Source organism: Carcharhinus amblyrhynchos, chromosome 9 (genome assembly GCF_965287045.1).
Source record: "Carcharhinus amblyrhynchos chromosome 9, sCarAmb.v2.hapA, whole genome shotgun sequence".
NCBI classification, from domain to species: Eukaryota; Metazoa; Chordata; class Chondrichthyes; order Carcharhiniformes; family Carcharhinidae; genus Carcharhinus; species Carcharhinus amblyrhynchos.
Window position 1 is genome coordinate 85,916,502 of NC_137332.1, and position 27,443 is coordinate 85,943,944.

Here is a 27,443-nt window from a genome sequence, read left to right on the forward strand (position 1 = left end):
GACCCTTCGTCTGCATTATTTTGCTTTCATTGACAGCAGAACACCTACTCAATTAGTGTTGAAGGCCTTAAATCAAAGTTGAAATCTGAAGAAGTAGTTGGAGTTGAATTTTAGCAAACTGCATTGCAAGTGAACTTGGAAATGTGCTGCCTGATGTCACTGGAATTCCCAATGCTCTTGATTTATAGGAGGAAAATTCAACCGCCCATCAACACTAATGAGTGAGCAGTGCCAACCAGCAGGGGGTAGGGTATAAGGTGTGGAGAATGGGAAGAACTAGTTTTGACCACAATTGACTTTTTGAAGAAATGCAGGTGAAGTTGTAATTATCTACCAGAGGTTACAGTATACCAATTATATTTCATCCACACCAGCCTGCAGCGGAGGCAACACGTTCTTGCTACTTGAATTTCCATTTAAATGATTATGCATGCATTTCCCAAGTATATTCAAGGAGGATGAGTAATGGCAAAATAAGTTGCTACTGCTTATAAATTGCTTTGCGGAGTGGCTACACTTGAGAGATAAGATGAGGAATGTTTGTGATCACAAGACCAAAAACTGGCAGGAAACCTCACAAAAGACTGGATTTGATTTTCACAGGGAGTAAGATGGCAGGTTGTAACTTTTAAGCAAGTTCAGCTTTCTTCCACTGGGCAGGGAGCTCACAGAGGCTTCCTCAGAACTCATGAATTTCTGGCAAGCAGAAGGGTGTCCACTGCATTGCCAAATTTTTAACATGCTTCTAACCCCTTTGAAAAACCAAACACTAGACAGGCACACAAAACCTTAGATTTTATAAAAGCATTTAAAAGATCACGAATAAAAAAAATACTTTGACTATTCAAGTTCACTTCACTGTAAGCCTATTTTCCAACCAGCTATAGAACTTCTCTCGTGTATGGTTCCATCCCCTTTTCTGGTCATAGAGGTTTACGACATGGAAACAGGCCCTTCGGCCCAACTTGTCCATGCATCCAATTTTTACCACTAAGCTAGTTCCAATTGCCTACATTTGGCCCATATCCCTCTATACCCATCTTACCCTGTAACTGTCTAAATGTTTTTTAAAAGACAAAATTGTACCCACCTTTATTACTACCTCTGACAGCTTGTTCCAGACACTCACTATCCCATGAGTGAAAAAATTACCCCTCTGGACACTTTTGCATCTCTCCCCTCTCACCTTAAACATATGCCCTCTAGTTTTACACTGCCCTAACTTTGGGAAAAGATGCGACTATCTAGCTGATCTGTGCCTCTCATTATTTTACAGACCTCTATAAGATCTCTCCTACGTTTCAGAGAAAAAGTCCCAGTCTATCCAGCCTCTCCTTGTAACACAAATCATCAAGTCCTGGTAGCATCCCAGTAAATCTTTTCTGCACTGTTTCTAGTTTAATAATATCATTTCAATAATAGGGTGACTAGAACGCTTCACAGTATTCCAAGTATAACCTTAACAATGTACAACTTCAACAAAGCTTCTCAACTCCTGTAATTCTGACCAATGAAACCAAGCATGGCAGATGCTTTCTTTACCACTCTGTCCACCTGTGATTCCACTTTCAAGGAGCTATGAACCTGTACCCCTAGACCATTTTGTTCTGTAACTCTCCCAACGCCCTGCCTGACTAAGTCCTGCCCTGGTTCAATCTACCGAAATGCATCACCTCGCATTAATTAATTAACTCCATCTGTCATTCATCAGCCCACTGGCCCAATTGATCAAAATCCCACTGCAATCCTAGATAACCTTCTTCACTATCCACTGTGCCACCAATCTTGGTGTCATCTGCAAACTTACTAACCTGCCTCCTAAATCCTCATCCAAAACATTAATATAAATGACAAATAACAGCAGACCCACCCCAATCCCTGAGGCACACCGCCGGTCACAGGCCTCCAGTTTGAAAAACAACCCTCTAGGTAGATTATTCCAAACATTTATTTTCTCTAATGTACTTTTCATGAATTTATTTGTTCTTGTCCTACCTTAAAGAAATATTCTAGCTTTAACCAATTTAACACATTTAATACAATATGTGCATCAGTCCCCAGCCTTAAACTTGTCTTTAACCTGTCCCTTCCTTGTCACACCCTCAGATATAACTGCCACCCACACGCTTGGCTTTTGTTCATTTTAGGCCTCCAATTTAATGTAAATATCTCAACAAATTGAGCAGCCTTGTGACCTCTGATTTCCACCACTCCCTCACATATCTGATGTAGAAATTCCCTTTTATCCCACCAAAAAGCAAAGTATAGGTAGTCTGCTTCTTTATAGAAGGAGACTGTTATTAAACTGTTCCTCTGAGACAAAAATCAGGCATGGCGCTCGTGAATCAATAACCACATTTTGAAATACAATTCACTAACACACTGCTAGTTTTGGCTCTCCCAGCAATGCTATTCAAATGCTGATTCATTACGCTGGATAAAAATAGCTCTGTCCACGGTACAGGAAGCAGCAGAATTCCACAGGGAAATTTTACAACGAACTGATGATACTAAGTGATCTGACCAGGTAAGGAAACTAATTCAGCACTTGAAAACACGCAGACTAATTTAGCAGATGGGCAAAGAAATGCCAGATGGATTTTAATCAAGATAAACAGAAGGTGATGTATAATTGAACAGGGAACAAGAGCATGCACAATGGAATCCTTGTATGCCAGGATATCCTCACCACACTGAGGCCTCGTTGCAACACCAAATGAATTATTGCTGCGTCATACCAGATTGATCATTTAATTGTGTTAAAAATAACAGGCTGGGAAGAACCTCGCGAAGCCCCAAAATCAGGAAGATTGTCTTTCTCATTGTGATTCAAGGGCAGAACAGAAGATAGAGCTCCCAAACTGATTGAAATTAAACAATAATGCTTTCTCACGTAGGCCCATCCCACTGAAAGATACTTTATAGGTTTTGATGGTAAACAATAGATGCACCCGTTCAAATGGCTTTTCCTTGATGATATTTTCAAGTAATTAAGGTGCTCACAATAATCAAAGATTTTGAAAGGATTTAGGATGGATGGAAAAAATTGAAGATCTTACATCTCTAGAATACCTATTACAACCTTAAGACATCCCAAAGAAGCTTTGTAGCCAAATATGCACTTTAGAAAAGTAGTTACTGTTGTAATATAGGGAAATGCAGCAGCCAATTTATGCACAGCAAGTCCCACAGTTGTGATGTGATAATGGCCGGTGATATTTTCAGTGGTATTTGTCGAAGAATAAATAATGGTCAGGACAACAACAGGAGAGCTCTCATGTTCCTTTCTCAAATGGTATTAATAATCCTTGAGAGGCAATAAGAGTTTTATTTGTAGAAGACTCAAAAATGCAAGATACAATGAAGATTGGAAGGCGGGAGGTTTGAAAAATATAAAAGGTATAGCTTATAAACTATAAGGCACTGGGTAGTTAAAGGGAAGCAGAGATAACCATACACAGAAATAACTTATGTACAGGAAGTTATTGAAGCTTGGTGGCGGCAGTGACAAACTACAGACATCTCCAAGTGTCCTCTAGGAAAACAGGACATTACCACAATGAACCTACTGCAATAGCAGAAATTTTGTAGCCTTTGCTCATATCAAAATTTTGGCCAAAATACTGGAAACTCGCTCATAATATGGCAAATACAAATTGTAAAATTAATCTCGTCTATGACTCTGTTCCTATAGAACGTGGATCCTCAACAGTATTTCACCATCTTTGCTCTACATCCATTAGTATCATTGGCTAATAAAAAAAAAAATCGATCCATCAGTCTTTCACTAGGCTGATACCGGAGATGAGGGGGTCGGACTATGAAGACAGACTAAATAGACTGGGTCTGTACTCGTTGGAGGTTAGAAGGATGAGGGGGGATCTTATACAGACATATAAGATAATGAAGGGGATGGATAGGATCGAGGTAGAGAGATTCTTCCTGCTTAGAAAGGATAGCAGGACTAGAGAACACAGCCTCAAGATAAGGGGAGGGCAGTTTAGATCGGAGTTGAGGAGGAACTTCTTCACTCAAAGGGTAGTGAATCTCTGGAATTCTCTGCCCGTTGAAGTGGTGGAGGCTACCTCACTAAATATATTTAAGTCACGGGTAGATAGGTTTTTGATAGACAAGGAAATTAAGGGTTATGGGGAGAAAGCGGGAAAGTGGAACTGATCCACTTCAGATCAGCCATGATCTTATTTGAATGGCGGGGCAGGCTCGAAGGGCTAGATGGCCTACTCCTGCTCCTATTTCTTATGTTCTTACGTCTTCTAAACTTCGACTAACCCTGCCATCCAAACTCAAATTCACCTGAGCTGTGGGTCTTATTCTGGATTCATGCATAGAAGGAAACGACTTGTGCAACTACCCTATCGAATCCTTTTACCACTTTAAACACCTAGCTCATATCATCCAAAACTCAAGGAAAACAAGCCCCTAGTTTGTGTAATCTAATATGGAATTATCAAGCCCCTTTAAACACTGGTGAATCTGAATTGTACCTATTCCACGACCAGTTCAGTATATTCTTTGATGTGAGGTGCCCAAAACAGAACAAAGAACAAAGAAAATTACAGCACAGGAACAGGCCCTTCAGCCCGCCAAGCCTGCACCGACCATGCTGCCCATCTTAACGAAAGCCCCCTATCCTTCTGGAACCATAACCCTCTATTCCATTCTATTCATGTACTTGTCAAGACGCCCCTTAAAAGTCACTACCGTATCCACTACCTCTCCTGGCAACGAGTTCCAGGCACTCACCATTCTCTGTGCAAAAAATCTGTCTCGTACATCTCCTTTAAACCTTGCCCCTCACACCTTAAATCTGTGCCCCCTAGTAACTGACTCTCCCAACCTGGGAAAAAAATTCTGACTATCTACTCTATCCATGCCTCTCATAATCTTGTAGACTTCTATCAGGTCACCCCTCAACCTCTGCCATTCCAGTGAGAACGAACCAAGTTTGTCCAACCTCTCCTCATAGCTAATGCCCTCCATGCCAGGCAACATCCTGGTAAATCTTTTCTGTACCCCCTCCAAAGCCTCCACATCCTTCTGGTAGTGTGGTGACCAGAATTGAATACTATATTCCAAATGCAGCCTAACTAAGCTTCTATAAAGCTGCAACATGACTTTACAATTTTTAAATTCAATGCCCCGGCCAATGCAGGCAAGCATACCGTATGTCTTCTTGACTACCTGCTCCATCTGCATTGCCACTTTCAGTTACCTGTGTACCTGTACACCCAGATCCCTTTGCCTATCAATACTCTTTAAGGGTTCTGCCATTTACTGTATATTTCCTATCTGTATTAGACCTTCCAAAATGCATTACCTCACATTTGTTTGGATTAAACTCCATCTGTCCGCCCAAGTCTCAATATCCTCTGATGGTCCTCATCGCTATCTGAAAATCCACCAACTTTTGTGTCATCCGCAAACTTACTAATCAAACCAGTTACATTTTCCTCCAAATCATTTATATATATTACAAACAGCAAAGGTCCCAGCACTGATCCCTGAGGAACATCACTGGTCACAACCCTCCATTAGGAACGCACCCTTCCCCTGCTACCCTTTGTCTTCTTTGACTGAGCCAGTTTTGTACCCACCTTGCCAGCTCAGCTCTGATCCCAGGCGACTTCACCTTCTGCACCAGTCTGCCATGAGGGACCATGTCAAAGGCCTTACTGAAGTTCATGTAGAAACATCCACTGCTCTATCCTCATCAATCATCTTGTTGCTTCCTTGAAAAACTCGATCAAGTTTGTGAGACATAACCTCCTCTTCTCAAAACCATGTTGCCTCTCACTAATATGTCCACTTATTTCCAAGTGGCAATAAACTCTGTCTCAAAGAATTCTCTCCAATAAGTTCCAATAACTGATGGAAGGCTCACCGACCTGTAATTACCTGCATTTTTCTTGCTACCCTTCTTAAACAAAGGATCAACATTGGCTATTGTCCAATCCTCTCCTTCTGCTCTTTCGTCAGGTAAGTGCAGTGCTCCGAAAGCTAGTGGCTTTTGCTACCAAATGAACCTGTTGGACTTTAACCTGGTATTGTGAGACTTCTTACTATGTTTACCCCAGTCCAACGCTGGCATTTCCACATCATGATTACCTCCCCTGTGGCCAGTGAGGATACAAAGATTTCTCTCAAGGCCCCAGCAATTTCTTCCCTTGCCCCCCTCTCAGTATTCTGGGGTATATCCCATCAGGCCCTGGGGACTTGTCTACCTTAATGTTTCTCAAGAACCCTAATACCTCCTCCTTTTTAATCTCAACATGACTCAAAACTATCTATACATCCTTTCCCAGACTCATCATCCACCAAGTCCTTCTCTTCAGTGAATACTAATGCAAAGTACCCATTTAATACCTTGCCCATTTCCTCTGGCTCCACACACAGATTCCCTCCCTTGTCCTTGAATGGGCCCACCCACTCTCTCGCTACCCTCTTGCTCTTTATATATGTATAAAAAGCCTTAGGATTTTCCTTAATTCTGCTGGCCAATGCTTTCTTGTGACCCCTTTTAGCCCTCCTTACTCCTTGTTTAAGTTTCTTTCTACTTTTCTTGTATTCCATACTTGCTTTGTGTGTTACCAGCCTCCTAGCTTTGACAAATACTTCCTTTTTTTCTTTGACCAGGCTCACAATATCGTTATCCTTCATCCTTACAGGAATGTGCTGTCCTGAATCCTTATGAACTTATACTTGAAAGCATCTGATATGCCAGATGCCTATCGAGAGGACATGCGGATGGGCAAAGTGGGCGGGGTTGCATTATTAGTAAGGAGTGAATTTAAATCTATAGCAAGAAGCGATATAGGATGAGAAAACATAGAATCTCTGTGGGTAGGGTTGAGGAATTGCAAAGGTAAAGAGACCCTGATGGGAATTATGCACAGGCTCTCTAGCAGTAGTCAGGATGTGGGGTAGAAAATAAATCAGGAGATAGAAAAGGCATATAAAAAAGACAATCTTACAATAATCATGAGAAACTTCAATATGCAGGTGGACAGGGAAAATCAGGTAAGTAGTGGATCCTAAGACAAGGAATTTGTGCACGTCTAAGAGATTTTTTTTGGAGAAGCTTGTGACAGAGCCTACTAGGGAACAATTCTAGATTTGGTGATGTGTAACGAGGCAGACTTGATTAGGGAACTTAAGATGAAGGAACCCTTACAGAGCAGTGGCCTAAGGCTTTTTATACATAAATAAAGAGCAAGAGGGTAGTGAGAGTGGGTTGGCCCATTCAAGGACAAGGGAGGGAATCTATGTGTGGAGCCAGAGGAAATGGGTATGCTATTAAACGAGTACTTTGCATTAGTATTCACTGAAGAGAAGGACTTGGTGGATGATGAGTCTGGGAAAGGATGTGTAGATAGTTTGAGTCATGATTGAATTTACCCTGCAGTTTGAGGGGGAGAAACTGGAATGAGATGTAACAGCATAACAATTAAATAAAGATAACTACAAAGACATGAAGGAAGAGCTGGCCATAGTTAATTGGAAAGGGAGCCTAACAGTGAAGACAGTGGAACAGCAATGACAGGAGATTTTAGGGGTTATTTGGGAGGCACAACAGAAGTTCATCCCAAGGAGGAGGAAACATGCTAAGGGAAGGTTGAGGCATCCATGGCTGACAAGGGAAGTCAAGGACAGCATAAAAGCAAAGGAAAAAGCATACAAAGTGGCAAGGATTAGTGGGAAGTCTTTAAATTCAAGCAGAAGACAGCTAAAAAAGCAATAAGGAGGGAGAAGATGAAATATGAATGTAAGCTAGTTAGTAATATAAAAGATGATAGGAAGAGTTGTTTTCAATATACTAACGGTTAGAGAGAGGCAAAAGTAGAAATTGGACTACTGGAGAATGAGACTGGAGAAGTAATAATAGGAAACAAAGAAATGGCAGAGGAACGAATAGTTACTTTGCATCAGTCTTCGCGATAGAAGCTACCAGTGGGATGTCAAAGCTCCAGGAGAATCAAGGAGCACAGGTGAGTGTAGTGGCCATCACCAAGGAGGTGGTTCTGGGGAAACTGAAAGGTCTGAAGGTGGATAAATCATCTGGATCAGATGGACTACAACCCAGGGTTCTAAAAGAGATAGCTGAGGAAATTGTGAAGACACTGGTGGTGACCTTTCAGCAATCACTGGAGACAGGGAGGGCCCCAGAGGACTGTAAAGTAGCCAATGTAACACTGCTGTTTAAGAAGGGAAGAAGGCAACAGACAGGAAATTATAGGCCGGTTAGCCAGACTTCGGTCATTGGCAAGATTTGAGAGTCCATTATTAAAGATGAGATCATGGAGTACTTGGAAGTGCATGACAAAATGGGACTGAGTCAGCTCAACTTTGTCAATGGGAAGGTCATGTCTGACAAATCTGTTAGAATTCTTTGAGGAGGTAAAGAAGTTAGATAAAGGGTAGCCAATGGATTTGATTTATTTAGATTTCCAGAAGGTCTTTGACAAGGTGCCACATAGGAGACTTTTAAATAAGTTAAGATCCCATGGTGTTAATGGTAAGATCCTGGCTCAGCCAGAGGATTGGCTGACTGGCAGAAGGCGCAGAGTGGGGAAAGAGGGGCCTTTTTCAGGATGGAAGCCAGGGACTAGTGGTGTGCCTCAGGGGTCGGTGCTGGGACCACAACTTTTCACAATATATATTAATGATTTGGAAGAAGGAACTGAAGGCACTGTAGCTAAGTTTGCAGATGATACAAAGATATGTTGAGGGGTAGGTAGTATTGAGGAAGCGGGGGGCTAGAAGAGTGGTCAAAGAAGTGGCAGATAGAATACAATGTGGAAAAAGTGTGAGGTTATGCATTTTGGAAGGAGAAGTGGAGGCGTAGACTATTTTCTAAGTGGGGAAATGCTTAGGAAATCAGAAGCACGAAGGGACTTGGGAGTCCTTGCTCAACAGGTTAATGTATAGGTTCAGTCGGAAGTCAGGAAGGCAAATGCAATGTTAGCATTCATGTCGAGAGGGCCAGAATACAATAGCAGGGATATACTTCTGAGGCTGTATAAGGCTCTGGTCGGACGCCATTTGGAGTATTGTGAGTAGTTTTGGACCCTGTATCTAAAGAAGGATGTGTTGGCTTCTGGAAAGAGCCTGGAGGAGGTTCACAAGAATAATCCCTAGAATGAAGAGCTTGTCGTATGAGGAACAGTTGAGGCCTCTGGATCTGCACTCATTGAGTTTAGAAGGATGGGGGGGGTTCTTACTGAAACTTACAGGATACTGCGAGGATTGGATAGGATGGATATGAAGAGGATGTTTCCACTAGTACGCAAAACTAGAACCAGAGGCACAGCCTCAGGCTAAAGGAGGAATTTCTTCAGCCAGAGAGTAGTGAATCTGTGGAACTCTCTGCCGCAGAAGGCTGTGGAGGCAAGGTCATTGAGTGTCTTTAAGACTGAGATAGATTCTTGATTGATATGGGGATCACGGGTTATGGGGAAAAGACAGGAGAATGGGAATGAGAAAAATATCAGCCAGGGTTGAATGGCCTAATTCTGCTCCTATGTCTTATGGTCTTCAAAAGTTCAGTGGTGGATTACACTGTCTCATTCTTTGCTATATGATTCTATGAACATTCATATTAAGATAACTCACACATGCAAAAGATCAAGAGTAGCAGAGATAGACCAGCAGCTGTTTAGAATCATCAAGAACATAGCATAAATACAAATTAATATATCACCTGTTCTGACAAGGAGCACCTTACCACAATTCCTTTAAAATGAACAGGGCTACAGAAAAGGCTGGGAAAGAGTAACTGTGAATTGTGCCAATCATGAACAGAACAGAGCCATCCATTAGGGTATAATGAACCAAAGACATTGTTTAACCCTATTTTTATAAAGTGTACAATCTGTGGTTTGCTACATACTTTCTTTACTTGGAAACAACAGGATATTTTTCTTTGATCACAGTGCTATCACAAACAAGTGATAATGTGCTTTGATGCACCTTTATGCACTTATTATTTACTACATCTACAAGAACTGTCAAACATCTGGTGTGTGCGTCTACAGCTTACCCAGTGAGAGAAGGCATGTGTCCATTAACTCTAAAGTAGCACTGTGCAATAGAAATCACTGACTGGTTACAGGTGTGGCTAGAGTGGCATCATTTTAGCCACTTGCACTAATTTCAATACAAAAATCCTACACACAATACAGGTAAGTACACATGATACATGTATTAGAAGTCTATTAAGTAAATATGCAAGTCGGTAACCAAGGTGGTAAAGCATTCAATAACCAATAAAAAACTGATCCACGTTTCACCATTCCACCAACTAACACACAAACAGGTTAAAGCACCATGCACGTACCATGCAAATACAAGTATTGGGATCATACAACCAGCAACAGTGCCTATTGCATATTTCTAATATTTATGTTTAGAAAAGCAATTATTCACCTGTGGCTAATGGCTGACGTTTTGGACAACACCACTCCAAGTCAAAAATGATATCCAGACTGAAACTGCACAAATTTATTTAGAGCTAGTTTTATTCTGGGTGAGAGGACATGGGCCTTTACTTTCAATAGTCTCCAGGCGCAGCCACATTGAAAATATACATGGCCAAAATGCATCATATGTTCAAAAGCCTTGTGTAACAATGCCATTTTTACAGCACTATTCAAGACTATACTTTTATTAAACCTTGTTACATACCTTCTTCTTCCTTATCATCCTGAGGGGAAAGGGTTACACTGGCCTGCCTCCCATGGTACAACATGAAGCCTGTCGCAGGAGGAGCACTTCCATTTCTCTCAGACTGCTTTTGCAGGGAAACCACTTCATACATTGTGTCACCAATACCTGCGTGGTTTTTGCCTTCTGACTGCAAAAGAAAAGATAGTTCTCTTCAGCTGTTGGAACCTCTGCTGAGGCCAGGAAAATGATTGGTGCAGAAAATTTTGCAAAAATCATAGAAATTCGAGACAGAAACTAGATTTTGACGCTGAAAATACCAGAACCCAAGCTGCCATGATACTCATGGTAAAGACATATTCCATTAAACCACAATACAGTCAATATCATTAAAACATTATCCAGTCATGGGCACATTTGTGGGAACTTGCAATGTATTCCCTACATTGCGATAGTGGTTACATTTCCAACATATTTCATGATTTTGTGTTGGACCCATATTGGGACTCGTGATTCGCATTAAATACTTAAACTCAGGGACAAATATGATTTAATTAATCTACATTAATGATGTGACACTTATGAAGTTAGTGTTTGTAAAATTGTAAGCAAAACTTGTAAAATGCTAAGAGTTGTAAAATTGCATTCCAGAGTGTTAAAAGAGATACAGGTGCAAATGCAATACACAGAGAGCATAGGGTGAAACATTCTAATGCGAGGCTAGGCAGTAGGGCTGCCAAGTTTGCCTGATCAGTTTAAACTAATAGCATTTGAATAATAGCAGCCTATCAGATTTGAGCCCATCAGAGGTGGTGCTCGACAGACTGGAGGGGCTGATTGTGGACAAGTCCCCAGGACCGGATGGAATGCATCCGAGGGTCCTGAAAGAAATGGCGGAGGTGATAGCGGATGCCTTGGTGGTTATTTTCCAGACGTCACTGGATTCCGGGGAAGTGCCAGAAGATTGGAAAACGGCTAATGTTACACCATTGTTTAAGAAGGGTGCCAGGCAAAAGGCGGGGAATTATAGGCCGGTTAGTTTAACGTCTGTTGTAGGTAAAATGTTAGAATCCGTCATCAAGGAGGAAATAGCAAGGCATCTTGAGGGGAACTGCTTGATAGAGCAGATGCAGCACGGTTTTGTTAAAGGGAAGTCGTGTCTGACAAATTTACTGGAGTTCTATGAGGATGTGTCTAGGGCGGTGGATAGAGGGGAGCCGGTGGATGTGGTCTTTCTGGATTTTCAGAAAGCGTTTGACAAGGTACCTCACAAGAGGTTATTGCAGAAGGTCAGGGGACATGGAGTTGGGGGTAGGGTGTTAGCGTGGATAGAGGACTGGTTGTCAAATAGGAGGCAGAGAGTGGGGGTCAATGGGTGCTATTCGGATTGGCGGATGGTGACTAGTGGAGTGCCTCAGGGGTCGGTGCTGGGGCCTCAGCTATTTACCATTTATATAGATGATCTGGAGGAGGGAACCAAGTGTAGGGTGTCGAAATTTGCTGATGACACCAAAATTGGTGGAAAGGCAAATTGTGCGGAGGGTGGGGAGAGTCTACAGAAGGATCTAGATAGGCTGGGCGAATGGGCCAGGAAATGGCAAATGGAATTTAATGTTGGCAAGTGCGAGGTGGTCCACTTTGGTAGGAATAATGGTAGGAAGGATTATTACTTATGTGGAGAAAAACTGCAGCAGGCGACGGTGCAGAGGGACCTCAGGGTCCTTGTGCATGAGTCGCAAAAACCCAGCTTGCAGGTGGTCAGGAAGGCGAATGGGATGCTGGCCTTCATCGCGAGGGGGATTGAATATAAAAGTAGGGAGGCCTTGCTGCGGCTGTATAGGGCATTGGTGAGGCCGCAGCTGGAGTAGTGTGTGCAGTTTTGGGCGCCGTACTTACGCAAGGATATTTTGGCCTTGGAAGGAGTGCAGAGGAGGTTTACTAGGCTGATGCCGGAGTTGAGGGGGTTGAGCTATGAGGAGAGGCTGAATAAATTAGGCTTGTACTCATTAGAGTTTAGAAGAATGAGGGGAGATCTCATTGAGACGTGTAAGATGATGAATGGGATGGATAGGATAGAGGTGGAGAGACTCTTCCCGCTAAGAAAGGATAGTAGGACGAGGGGGCACAGCCTCAAGATAAGGGGGGGGGGATGCGGTTTAGAACGGAGTTGAGGAGGAACTTCTTCACTCAAAGGGTGGTGAATCTCTGGAATTCTCTGCCCGTTGAAGTGGTGGAGGCTACCTCGCTAAATATTTTTAAGACACGGGTTGATGGGTTTTTGATGAGAGAGGGGATTAAGGGTTATGGGGAGAGGGCGGGAATGTGGAACTGAGCCACGACAGATCAGCCATGATCTTATTGAATGGCAGGGCAGGCTCAAAGGGCTAGTTGGCCTACTCCTGCTCCTATTTCTTATGTTCTTATGAATTTGATGTTTTGGTAACCTGTAAACCAAGCCTATTTTGGGAATTTTGGTATGTCATCAGAGGTATAACAGCCAGCTCCCAGCCCCAGAGAGGGAGACAGCAACTACTTCTGCTACACAGGCTCTGGCACAGCTTACAACTTGAGAGACAGACAGACACACAACTAGCAAATGTCTCTGCCAGTGTAAAAGCCACATTTATGTCTTAAAAGGAAGCCTCATCTCGATAATGAAAACAGAAGAAATCAGCAAAGACAGAAGATTCCAGAAGATAACAAACATGGTTGAAATTTTGAAAGCGATTTAAGTTTTTTTTGTTATTAAGTGGGAATTAGGTTTATCTAAACAGCATTCCATTAGAGTAGTTTTTTATTTGGTTTGTTAATAATTTAGTTAACCTGTTCACTGTTAGTTAGATAAATATAGTGTTACTTATTGCTTTTTATAGACAGCGTCTCAGTTAGTTATTTTGATTTAACCAAAGTTGCTAAAGCGCAGATATTACTACTTCTCACACACTTTACCAGATTATGAAGGGAAGTACTTCTTTTTGAGTGGTTAAGTGTTAGTTCTCAGAGATTATATCAACCTCCCCCTTCATACCAACACCACAAATCAATCTGCCATATCACAGGCTCATTGTAATACCTGTGTTAAAGATATATACCGTATTATAAACAGATGAACAATTTGTAAGCCTGGAGGTATTGCTTTTATACCAGTTCCCCACCTGGTATATAATCAAAGGTTGTGCACTCAAATTTCAGATTGTAATCCCCCTACTTTCCACACACGCTTGCCACCAACATAGATTCAAAAGGGTAGTGCACTTCTGTAAGTTGTAGGCAAAAGAACATTTAATAGTTCACATGTTTGGCTCGTCACAGAAATGGTAGTCAGTACAGTCCTGTTGAAAGAGATGTTTCATTCTGAAAGCATAATCTCGCTGAGTTCAATAACTGGAGTCATATATCAGTGTTGTTGTAGGATTCCCTTGAAGAGATGGCTTTTTCAGAATATCACAAAATTGGTTACTTGTAGTTTCCTTACCAGGTCAAGTTTCTATACAGGTGGATTTAGAAAAGGAGCCAGGTTGAGTGTTATTTAAATGTAGCAGTCTCCAGATTTAGAAAGGCATGAATCTACCCCCTTTTTCTGCCCCTGAAGTCCTGCAGCTGTGTTCCGGTTTCTCTCTGGTTCGGAGAAAAGTAGGTTTGTTATCCAAAGATAGTCAACTACTATTGTCTACTCAGAATGGTCTGGAAGTCCTAAGCCATTGCTACACAATGGGAGATAGACGGTGGCTATTGACACCTATTATAGTTAACTGGTTTCTGCATCTCTCCATTAAGTATCAAGCTCAAAGGTGCTAGGTTTATGAGCCTATAGATTTTGAGTAAACCACAAGCAAATTCCACTTTGCATCTCAGAATGTCCATTCAAAGGTATTCCTCCCTTGGTTATTCACTTACGAATTTTCAGGAGACTTGAGGCACTTGAGTCTATGCAAAAGTCACACAAGTCACCTGAACTCCAGTAGCCAACTTGGCCATTTATTAAGGTCCATTCAAAAAAAGAGACAGTTAGTTCTGGATATTCCAAATGAATTACAGTCCAAGCAGTAGGTAAAGAATGTCTTTACTTGGCATGACATCTGGCCTTTTCACCTTCCGTTATTTTACCTTCTAAATCCGATTACAATTCCAATTTTTCCCAAATCTGAGGAAAGGTCAGGACCTATTTCTCTCTTTCCAAAGATGCCGCTAGACTTGCTGAGTATTGTTAGCATTAATGATTGTGGTCACAGCAATTACAACAATCACAAAATTCAAATACATCAGCACATATGGTAGGTCACAAACGAAGAGAACTAGCATAGATCAGGAGATGCATATACTAAATTATTAATGTACCCACAAGATAGTAGCAGACTAAGAATGGGGCCCTGTGATATTCATTTAATACTCGATTTTTAAAAATAAGTTCAAGCAAACTGTTTTCTATCTCTTAGGAACAATGAAAGAGCAATTCCTCTGACACTATATTAATGTAACTCTGAATAGAATCAAATTATCCAGCTTTAAAATCCATGAAAACCCTAACCCCATGTTGTTCTTTCCCATTCGATACTCTATCAAATGTTTAAACGAGTGTTAAGTCAATTGATGATGCTGAATGAAACAGCACTGTTTGGAATTCAAAAGGTTTTAACAAGACAAAAAGGAACATAGTCTGTTATAAACAAGATAATATCTTGGAAAGGCTCTACACTTTGGAAACTGGGTGATTGCTACTGAGCAAGGACATAATGTCTTTTTTTATGAATTGGCATAAATGTTTGAAATTCTCAAATCTGATGGAAAAGAGCCAGATGATGATGAAAGATTGTTTTATAATAAAAGGTCCCTAATTTGTCAGTGGAATTACTCTTGGAAGGAAGTATCCTTTCAGCAGATTTATGCCATAAGAGAAACATGATTGGAGTCTAGTCCAGCTTCATAATATTCTTGGGATTCTAGTCCAGGACCCTAATAAATGTAAAACAGACATTAATGCATGGAGGGGGGCGCACGGCGCAAGGCGCACAGGGCCGATGCACGGCGCGAAGAGCCAACACGCGGTGGGACATGCGCAGTGTGGACATTTACAGAGTGGATGCACGGTGGGACGCGCGCAGATAGGACGCACGGTGGGACACACACACACGGTGGGACACACACACACACGGCGGATGCACTGAGGAATGCAGGGTAACACATGCATTGTGCGAACTGTAAGGTAACATATGCTCAGTGTAAAATGTGTGAAACACATATACATGCTATCTGATACGTACATTAATGCACTGATGTGAAAGTCAGAAATTCACAAAGAAGTATAGAATACAACAGGAGCATAGCCATGGCTTCAGGAACAGACACAAATTTTACATATTTCTGTGCATTGGGAATAAAACTAGTTATCAAATGTATAAAATCCAGTCATGGGTTATTTTTATTCCCTGGCATCCTTCCGTCTTTGTTGGGGTGTGGGGTTAGTGTTGTCCGTCTGGAATCTGTAGCTGAGTTGCAAATGGTCATCAAATCCCACTTAATTTGGGAAGCACTGCCCTCCTGAGGTGGTTTATTTTAAGACTGCTTGCTAACTTTTTGGAAGAAGCTTCAGTAATTTATTTGGTGATGGCGAATGAGCGAGGTAAATTCAGGTCACACATCAGCAGTATATAGATGGAAAAACCATCACCATACACACAAACCGATCATCCAGTCAGAAGAAAGATGGTGATTCCTAAACCTTCTGCTGCTTTACTGGGCTCTTTTCTTATGAGTTGCTGAAAACTGTGTTTACATTTTTAAAAATTCAATCATGGGACATGGGTGTCGCTAGCTGGCCAGTATTTATTGCCCATTCCTAGTTGCCCTTGTTCAGAAGGCAGTCGAGAGTCAACCACCTTGCTGTGGCTCTGGAGTCAAATGTAGGCCAAACCAGGTAAGGACGGTAAAGGACATTAGTGAGCCAGAAGGGTTTTTCTGACAAGTGACAATGGTTTCATGGTCATCAGTAGATCCTTAATTCCAAATATCAGCCATTGAATTTAAATTCCACCTGCGCTGTGGTGAGATTTGAATTCAGGTTCCAGAACACTAGATGAGTTTATGATTAATAGTCTAACAACAATACCACAAGCCCATTGCCTCCCCACATATTTGCAGTTTATAAGCTATGCCTGTTCACTACTGCATTAGAGTACACATTGAAGCACTATGCCAGGGTTCCCTCCAAAAGGAAAGCACAATGTAATCTCACATGGCTGCTGAGTGCACTAACACTGAAAACCGTTAAGATGTTAAGCCTACATAGACAGGCTTCAGTCTTAGCTCAGTTGGTTGTATGCTCACCATGAGTCCAAAGGTCATGGGTTCAAACAATCCAGGGACTCCATGATCAAGTGCAGTACTAAGGAAGTGCTGCCCTATCTGAGCTGCTGTCTTTCAAACGAGAAATCAAAATAAACCCACTTGCCTTCTCAGGTGGACGATTCAGTGAAGACTAAGGTAGTTCTGCCACCTCCCCCACTACACGGCTAACATTTATCTCTCCAACCCCATCACTAAAACAGATCACTACATCAAAGAGATTCAAAAATTATGCACCTCAGTGCATTATTTGAGAAAACTGAAAAGCAGAAACTAGATAATTATAAATAGTTAGACTAACATCCGTTGTGAGAAAATTCAACTAGATTCTATAATTACATAAGAATATAAGAAATAGGAGCAGGAGTAGGCCATCTAGCCCCTCAAGCCTGCCCCACCATTCAATAAGATCATGGCTGATCTTGTAGTGGTTCAGTTTCACTTACCCGCCTGCTCCCCATAACCCTTAATTCCCTTATTGGTCAGAAATCTATATATCTTTGACTTAAACACATTTAACAAGGTAGCCTCCACTGCTTCAGTGGCAGAGAATTCCAAAGATTCACTACCCTCAGAGAAGAAGCTCCTCCTCAACTCTGTTTTAAACTGACTCCCCCTTATTTTGAGGCTGTGCCCTCTAGTTCTGGTTTCCTTTCTAAGTGGAAAGAATCTCTCTACCTCTACTCTGTCTAGCCCCTTCATTATCTTATATGTCTCTCTAAGATCCCCCCTCAGCCTTCTAAACTCCAACGAGTACAGGCCCAATCTACTCAATCTCTCCTCATAAACTAACCCCCTCATCTCCGGTATCAACCTGGTGAACCTTCTCTGTATTCCCTCCAAAATCAATATATCCTTTCGCAAATAAGGGGACCAAAATTGCACACAGTACTCTAGTTGCGGCCTCGCCAGTGCCTTGTACAATTGCAGCAAGACCTCCCTGCTTTTACACTCCCATCCCCCTTGCGATAAAGGCCAACATGTTCTATGCTCTAACATTCCATTCGCCTTCTTGATCACCAGCTGCAGTTTTTGCAGTTCATGTACAAGGGCCCCAAGGTCCCTCTGCACAGTAGCATATTGTAATTTTTCACGATTTAAATAATAGTCCATTTTCCTTTTATTCCTTTCAAAGTGGATAACCTCACACTTGCCAACATTATACTCCATTTGCCAGATCGTCGCCACTCACTTAGCCTATCCAAATCTCTCTGCAGACTTTCTGCATCATCCACGCAATTTGCTTTCCGACTCATCGTTGTGTTTTCAGCAAACTTTGTTACTCTACACTCGCTCCCCTCCTCCAGATCGTCTATGTATATGGTAAACAGTTGAGGCCCCAGCACCTATCCCTGCGGCACACCGCTAGTCATCAACTGTCAACCAGAAAAGCATCCATTTCTTCCAACTCTCTGCTTCCTGTTAGATAGCCAATCCTCAATCCACGCTAACATTTTACCCCCAACTCCGTGTACCTTCTACAGCAACCTTTTGTGAGGTATCTTATAAAATGCCTTCTGTAAATCTAAAAACACCACATCCACTGGTTCCCCTCTTCAACCACACTCGTTACATCTTCATAAAAATCCAGTAAATTCATCAAACGTGACTTTCCCTTCTTGAATCCATGCTGCATCTGCTTGATTGAACCATTCTTTTCCAGATGTCCTACTATTTCTTCCTTAATGATGGATTCCAGCATTTTCCCAACTATGGATGTTAAGTTAACTGGCCTGTAGTAACCTGCCTTTTGGCTACCTCCTTTTTTAAACAGTGGCATTACATTAGCTGTTTTCCAATCAGCTGGCACCTCTCCAGAGTCCAGCGAACTTTGATAAATTACAACTAACGCATCTGCTATTACTTCTGCCATTTCTTTTAGTACCGTGGGACACGTTCCATCTGGACCCGGGGACTTGTCTACCTTTAGTCCCATTAGCCTACCCAGCACTACCTCTTTAGTAATAGTAATCGTTTTAAGATCTTCATCCCCTACAGTCCCATGACCGTCAATTATCGGTACATATTTGTGTCCTCTACCGCGAAGACCGACACAAAAAACTTGTTTAAGGCCTCGGCCATTTTCTCGTTTCCCATTATTAAATCCCCCTTCTCGTCTTCCAAGGGTCCAACATTTATCTTAGCTACTGTTTTCCTTTTCATATATTTGTAAAAACTTTTACCATCAGTTTTTATATAGTGTGCTAGTTTAGTTTCATAATCTATCTTTCTTTCTTTTATCACTTCCTTAGTAATTCTTTGTTGCTTTTTAAAGCTTTCCCAATCTTCTAGTTCCCCACTAATTTTGGCCACTCTGTACACATTGGTTTTTAATTTGATACTCTCCTTTATTTCCTTAATTATCCACAGCTGGTTATCCCTTTCCTTACATTCCTTCGTTTTCCACCGGAATATATTTTTGCTGAGTACTGAGAAAAATCTCCTTAAAAATCCTCCACTGTTCCTCAGCTGTCCTACCAACAAGGCAGCGCTCCCAGTCTACATTAGCCAATTCCGCCCTCATCCTATTGTATTCCCCTTTGTTCAAGCAGAGGACACTGGTTTTGGACACTGGTTTGGGACCCTACTTTCTCACCCTCCATCTGTATTAGAAATTCAACCATATTGTGGTCTCTCATTCCAAGAGGATCCCTCACAAGATGATCATTAATTTTACCTGTCTCATTACACAGGACCAGATCCAAGATAGCTCGCTCCCTCGTAGGTTCTCTAACATACTGTTCGAGGAAAATATCCCAGCATTCTAAGAACTCTTCCTCAAGTCCACCGCGTCCAACTTAAGTCAACCAATCAATATGTAGGTTAAAATCCCACATAATTATTGCTGTTCTGTTTTTACACGCATTGCTGTTCTGTTTTTACACGCTATAATTACTCGGGTTATCCTTGCTGCCCTTCTTAAATAACAGGACAACATTGGCTATTCTCCAATCACTGGGGACCTCTCCAGTGGCCAATGAAGAAACAAAGATTTCTGTTAGCGGCCCAGCAATTTCATCTCTTGTCTCCATCAGTAATTTGGGATCGATGCCATCTAGCCCTGGGGATTTGTCCACCTTAATATTTTTTAATTCACCTAACACTTCCTCCTTCATAATGATGACTTGTTCGAAAGGGTTTACACACCTCTCAAAGACACCATCAATCAATGTGTCCCTCTCCTTTGTGAATACCGAGGCAAAGCACTCATTAAGCATCTCACCCATTTCCTCTGGTTCTACAGATAGGGAATGGTCTACACGTAGGATGTTTTACACATAGGAATTAAGGAAAGAGTAATGGTATATTCTCAGAATTTTCAGTGGATCAGAGGGAGCCAACATGGATTTGTAAGGCCTGATTAGCCCAAGTATTTTAAAGAGGTGAACAAAGTACTGGACATGAAGACATCTATACATGTTATTTATGTGGGACTTAGATAAAGTCCTTCATATGGGACTGCTAATTAAACTTGAAATTCATGGAACTGAAGAGAAATTAATAAATAAATTAGAAAATTGGCTGGGCAGCAGGGAAGAGAGAATAAAGATAATAGGTGGACACTCTAATTGGCAGAATGTGGCTGGCAACTCTCTAAGGAATACGTATTGAGACTTAATCCATTCACCATATTTATAAATGATTCAACTGACATGACAGAAAGTCACATCTAAATTGACTAATGTCACAAAGTTAGCATAATGGTAATATTACTGTACTAGCAATCCAGAGGCTTGGACCAGGGTTCCTAACAAGAAAATTTAAATTCAATTAATTCATCAATCTGAAATAAAAAGACTAGTCTCAGTAATGGTGACCATGAAACTTCTAGACACTCATGGGGACACAGACGGAAGTTATGTTAAAACTGTATAATATTGGTTTGTTCTCAACTGGAGTATTGTGTCCAGTTCTGGGTACCATATTTACAGAAGGATACGAAGGCATTAAAGAGGGTGCAAAAAAGAGATTATTGGCAATGGATCCAGGGATGAAGAGCTTTAGTTTTGTGGATAAATTGGAGAAGCTGAGAATGTTCTTCTTGGAGAAAAGATGATCGTCAGGAGATGTGATAGAGATATTCAAAATAATGAAGTCTGAAAAAGTAGATGGGGAGAATTTTTTTCCACTGACATAAGAATAAAGGATCAGAGGAATAGAGGAAGAGAGGAATAGAGGATCAGAGAAAAAAAACATGGAATTACGCACAAAATATTGAACTCTAAAAAGAATTTAAAAAATAAAACGAAAAGGTGAAAAGGTGCCTGAGAATATATACAAGCCACTAGCTGGATGGCTAGAGGATAAGAACATAAGAAATAGGAGCAGGAGTAGGCCATCTAGCCCTTCGAGCCTGCCCCGCCATTCAATAAGATCATGGCTGATCTGTTGTGGCTCAGTTCCACTTTCCCACCCTCTCCCCATAACCCTTAATCCCCTCTCTTATCAAAAACCCATCAACCCGCGTCTTAAAAATATTTAGCGAGGCAGCCTCCACCACTTCAACGGGCAGAGAATTCCAGAGATTCACCACCCTTTGAGTGAAGAAGTTCCTCCTCGACTCCGTTCTAAACCACCCCCCCTTTATCTTGAGGCTGTGCCCCCTAGTCCTACTGTCTTTTTTGAGCGGGAAGAGTCTCTCCACCTCTATCCTATCCATCCCATTCATCATCTTATACGTCTCAATGAGATCTCCCCTCATTCTTCTAAACTCTAACGAGTACAAGCCTAGTTTATTCAGCCTCTCCTCATAGCTCAACCCCCTCAACTCCGGTATCAGCCTAGTAAACCTCCTCTGCACTCCCTCCAAGGCCAAAATATCTTTGCGCAGGTGCGGCGCCCAAAACTGATTAAAAAAGGATTATTCTCTAAGGGAGAATGGAGCTCATCTCTGTGTCCAGGCAAAGAGCCACCGGTACAGGCAAAGAGCCACCGGTACAGGCAAAGAGCCACCGGTACAGGCAAAGAGCCACCGGTACAGGCAAAGAGCCACCGGTACAGGCAAAGAGCCACCGGTACAGGCAAAGAGCCACCGGTAAAGACAAAGAGCCACCGGTAAAGACAAAGAGCCACCGGTAAAGACAAAGAGCCAAAGAGACACCAGTAAAGACAAAGCCACCGCTTCAAGAGATCCTATGAACAAGGACTGGACAGATTTGTGGATTCATTATAATATACAAAAGAAGGGTTCAAAGCTAGCAAAGAAAGCTGTGAGAATAAGCAGTTGGAAGGTTTTTCCACACTGGTGTTTGATACCATACCAGAAGCAACCAGCAGTGCCCCTGCAAAATAGCCATGTTTTGCAGTTATATCTCAAATCTCTTTCTCTGATTGTGGAAGTCAGCCCCAAGCAACAAAAGGATCGCAGCTGAAAAAGGAACTAGGGAATTTCTCTATCAAACCACAGAACACTGGAATCAAAGAATCAACTATCTGCCTACTCTACTGGAGTAGCCCACTCTACGGAAACCTCAAAACTGGCTAACAGAAGTCAACTCTGCTGGCATCAAAGTCTTTGGGCAGCATGGTGACACAGTGGTTAACACTGCTGACTCAATACCAGGGTCCCGGGTTCGCATCTTAGCTTGGGTCACTATCTATGTGCAGTTTGCACATTTTCCTCGTGCCTGCATGGATTTCCTGCAGGTGCTCTGGTTTCCTCCCACAGTCCAAAGATGTGCGGGTTAGGTGGATTGGCCATGCTAAACTGCCCCTTAGTGTCAGGGGAGCTAGCTAGGGTAAATGCATGGGGTTATGGGGACCATACCCTTTCAATAGTTAATAAACTTACTCTATCTTAACTCAAGAAAGCTGGACTAAATCGATTTCTTTTTAAACATAACTACTGGGGGACCTTGTTAAATTAAATCCTGTTGCTACTAGTAGAGGTGGCTGAATTAAGACAGAGAACCAGTTCATCTTCCCTCACCTGGGTTTGTAACAAAATGAGGGGCATCCCAGACAGACAGTGACAAATCATGGAGTCTCATCCAGATTATAAACTTTTGGGGAATCTCACTTGGGGGGTTGGTCATATCAAAAGTGATTGACAAAAGAAGAACTGGTGACATATGGAAAAGCTTGTTTAGGCAATGAGTGGTCATGTCCTGCAACATCCAAAGATGTGCGGGTTAGGTTGATTGGCGATACTAAATTGACCCTAGTGTCAGGGGATTAGCTGGGTAAATATGTAGGGCTACGGGGATAGGGCCTGGGTGGTATTGTAGTCGGTGCAGGCTCAATGGGCCAATGGTCTCCTTCTGCACTGTAGGAATTCTATTCTATGATTCTATCCTGCCTGAAAGTGTGATGGAGGCAAGTTCAACTGGGGTCTTCAAAAGAGAATTGGATAATTCGCTGGAGATAAAAAATCTGCAGGACTACAGGGAAGAAATGGGGGAGTGGAACTAGGGGAGTCTTGCAGAGAGCTGCCATAGATGAGGTGCTGAATGGCCTTCTTCAGTACTACAATCATTCTAATGACTGGAGGGTGAGGATTATCCCAGTGAACGTAATGTGAAATAGTGAAAGATAGCTGAAGTGAACAAAATATTAACCCAGCTTTCATTGAGAGGTTGACAAAGTTTATTCCGCACTCAATCCCTCATCATCAATCTGGACACAAGCCTCTCAGTTGTATTGTGGGCTTCATGGTGGGATTCTCATTCAGTAGCATTGCAATTAGACATGTGTGCGCCAAGGGTATGAATCTATACCGGGGGGAAACCAAGTCCCATGTCAAACCAAATTCCCAGCAAATCTGCTGTTTATAGTTGTAGCTTGGTTGAAACAGTTCTGAATTGCTAAATTAGGAAGAGTAAAAGTTAGCTTCAAAAACAACCATAAAAAAGGCAAGCCTCGTTATTAAACCACAGGCCTGTCAGTGTCTAGAATAAAAACCTTTTTGATTAAGAACTTAGTTCTGACAAGGTGTCTCGACCCGACAAAGACTTTCCACATCTCTTTTCTGACATTGATCGACCCGCTGTGTATTTCCAGCGTTTTTTGCTTTTAGCTGCAGTTTCCAGGGATTGCAGTTTTTCTTTGCATCTCACTGCTAGCCTCAATAGCCTAAATCTTCTTGTCAAAGACCAATCACATTTATAAAATGTCATTCTCACGTCCCAAAAGCTGCACACTGTGCATTTTGTAAGCAGAAATAGCAGCCTATTTACACATAGCAAAGACCCATAGAGAGAAAAGATGAAAGATTAATCAGGGACATCAACCTTGACCAGAAAACAAAGAACAGCACAGCACTGGAATAGGCCCTACAGCCCACCAAGCCATTGCCAACACGTGACGTCTTTTTAAACTGAAAACCTTTTGCCTGTATGTGGTCCATAACGCTCTATTCCCTGTTCTTGTATCTGTCAAGATGCCTCTAAAATGTTGCTATTGTATGTGCTTCTACCACCTCCTCTAGCAGTGCATTCCAGGCACTTACTACCCTCTATGCAAAAACCTTGTGTCTCAGATTAAATTTTCCCCCTTTTACCTTAAACTTATGCCCCTTAGTAGCTGACATTTCTACCTGAGATAAAGATTCCAACTATCCATTCGACCCATGCATCATATAATTTTGTAATCTCTATCAAGTCACCCCTCAGGCTCCGACGCTCAAATGAAAACAAACCAAGTCTGTCCAATCTCTCCAAAGCAGTTCTGTTTCTCTTCATTGTGGTCTTCATTTATATCCATCACCCTCACCCTGCTTATTTTACAGCATTTATGTGTCATAAATCGAATTCCACTTCCTTTGAGGATTTCACCTCTGCCCGCTCACAATCATTAATATCTCAGAGATATTGATGCTCCTCCAAATCCTGTTCTCATGCTAGCACGCCATCAGCCCACTGTATTTTATATCATCACATCCATTTCCTTAGCCTTTCTTTATCATCAGTCACAGGTCAGTTAGTAGTATTCTTCACTTTGGATCAGAAGATCATGGGTACAAGCTTCACTCCAGAGACATAGGCACATAATCCAGGATGAATTCCCAGCATGCTACAGAGTATATCACTGTCAGAGAAGACACCCTTCAGATCAGGAATGAAGTGAGCAATATTCTACCTGGGATTTATGAATGATTTCAAAGGGTGCAACAAAGATAAACCATGGAACACTCATTTCATTCATTTCACAACCCACTACCCTCCTGACAATAGTCTTTGCCAAGCTCACACAGACACTGCATTTGATGTCGCCAGTCCGGTTGTTTGTTTACTTGGCACTTCGAACAGGCAGTGCGAAGCCCATCAGTGTAGCAATGTCAGGTAGAGTTGAGTTAGGGGCTCTCATTGTGCTGCTGACAATGCCATGCAGGGTGATCCAGTGCAGAGTTATACCAGAATTGAACCAAGAGCAGCACATTGCAATTATCACCAGCAATATCCAAAAACTTGTGCATTTCCCCAATTCATTCAGTAATGAGCAGCAGCCAGCATAATTTTGTAATGGAGTCACCAGAGGGGAGCTTCTTCTTTTCACCCACTCACTCTGATGCGTGCCAGCAATATTGGGGTTTAAAACACGGTTCAGTTCACATCCTGTACAAGTTTGTCTCTAATTTGATCAGTAGAAAAGTAAAACTGCATCCAGTTTCCAGTTGAAGAAAGAGACATGCTAGCTAAGTTCTCTGTCTTGCACACATCAGGACGGATTGCAAGAAATTACCAACAGTAAAGGGAACAACAATTCATACTGCTTGAGAAGACAGCATCGGTTGATTGACGAGTGAACCCTGATGGCTAGAGGCATTGCCATGGAGAATGCACTAGGGAACAGTTAACTGTGTAATAAATTATCTGTAATAAATACTCTTTAATAAAATGTATATATGTTAGAGGTAGTTTTGTTTGTTCAAGTATGTAACATTAAATCACAAGCATTGCGGAGTTTTTCCACACTCTCAAAATAACTTGATGCATTGTTGCAAGATGGGCTCCAGAATTGCCCGTTACCTTAAGTTAATGAGGTAAACAGTGCTATAAAACTTAACAAACTGAGCACTTGTACCAAGCAACATCTCTAAATTCTGCAACTAATGTCCAACAACACTTCCTAGGGAAGACATTTTAAGATGACCTACATCATCCAATTAGCAGGACAAAAGCACAATTCATCTCTTATCTCTAGTTTCCAACCCCTCTTAATGCAGCATTCTATGCCATACTATTGCACTGGAGAATATGGAATCAATCTTCTCATCACATTAAATAAAACAAGAATAATAACTACGATTAAATGCAAAATCAGGTTTTATACAGACAAGGTACTCATGGTGTGTTACAGGAAGTCTGTGAAATATTTATAACACTGGAAGAGGGCCATAATGAGAGTCCCTGACCCAACCCTACCTGACATTGCTATGCTAGCGCCAAATAAACAAACAACTGGACTGATGACATCAAGTGTGGAATAAAATATTCCACAGCACTACTTCAGAGAGTAAGATAGCACTTCCCATGTCCTATGTAAAGTTTATCTCTCAGCTAACAGTACAAACAGGCGACCTGGTCATTCTGACATAATGGTTAGTGGTAGCTTACTGTGCACGAATTGGCTGCTGCTTTTCCTACATTCCAAGGTGACCACATTTTCAAATGCATTTTGTTGGCTGTGAAGCACTTTAAGACATCCCAAGTCTGTGAAAGGCACCTTATAAATCAAGTACTTTCCTTGAAAAGACTGCTAAACCAGTTATCAAATTACTGAAACAATTTGAGTGTTCAAGAGCTCTCAAACTGGAAATACCTTCAACAGCCTGTGTGTCCGAAGTACGAGGTGGCAATGTGCTTCTAAGCTACAGAAGTGTGCAGCACTGCAGCAGTGAATAAGTTACCATGCAAGCCTTGGTCTGTTAGAATTAAAAACATGTGCAGGGAAGCAAAAAAATATTTTAACAGGACTAAGCTCTGAGAAAAATAATGGACCGAACACAGCAACTAACTTTAAACAGGAACAGTGCTGGGAAATTATGTAACTGTAACTCAGAGACAGGCACATTGTAAATTTTTCTGTTTAAACGTTATACAGGGGATTGCAACATGGTGTTAATATTACAGGACCCATAACTCAGAGGCCTAGACAAATGCTCCAGAGACAAGTTCAAAACCCACAGCAGCAGCTAGGGGTATTTAAGTTCAAATAGCAAATCTCAAATAAAATGCTAATCTCTAAAAGCAATCATGATACTACAGATTGTCAGAAAAACCCATATGATTCACTTTGATATCCTTTATAGAAGGAAATCTGCTGTCTTTGACTGATCTGTCTTATATGTGACTCCAGGCCCAATGTGGTTGATTCTTAACTTCCTTTGAACAAGCAAACTATTCAGCTGTAGGTATTCACCACTGGCAATCAGAGATAAGAGATAAATGTTGGCCTTACTAGCAATGCCGGGGCATTGAATA

The 27,443-nt window shown here is 41.7% G+C and overlaps 1 protein-coding gene across 4 annotated transcripts in view; it reads right to left on the minus strand.

The window, feature by feature from the left end:
• The window catches only part of rabgap1l (RAB GTPase activating protein 1-like), a 462,369-nt gene that overhangs the window by 309,865 nt on the left and 125,061 nt on the right, over nt 1-27,443 (minus strand). For all 4 annotated transcript variants that reach the window (XM_080196010.1, XM_080196008.1, XM_080196011.1 and 1 more), the window contains one exon: nt 10,702-10,870. In XM_080196010.1, coding sequence (XP_080052136.1) covers nt 10,702-10,870 — 169 coding nt within the window. The remainder of the gene's footprint in view (nt 1-10,701; nt 10,871-27,443) is intronic.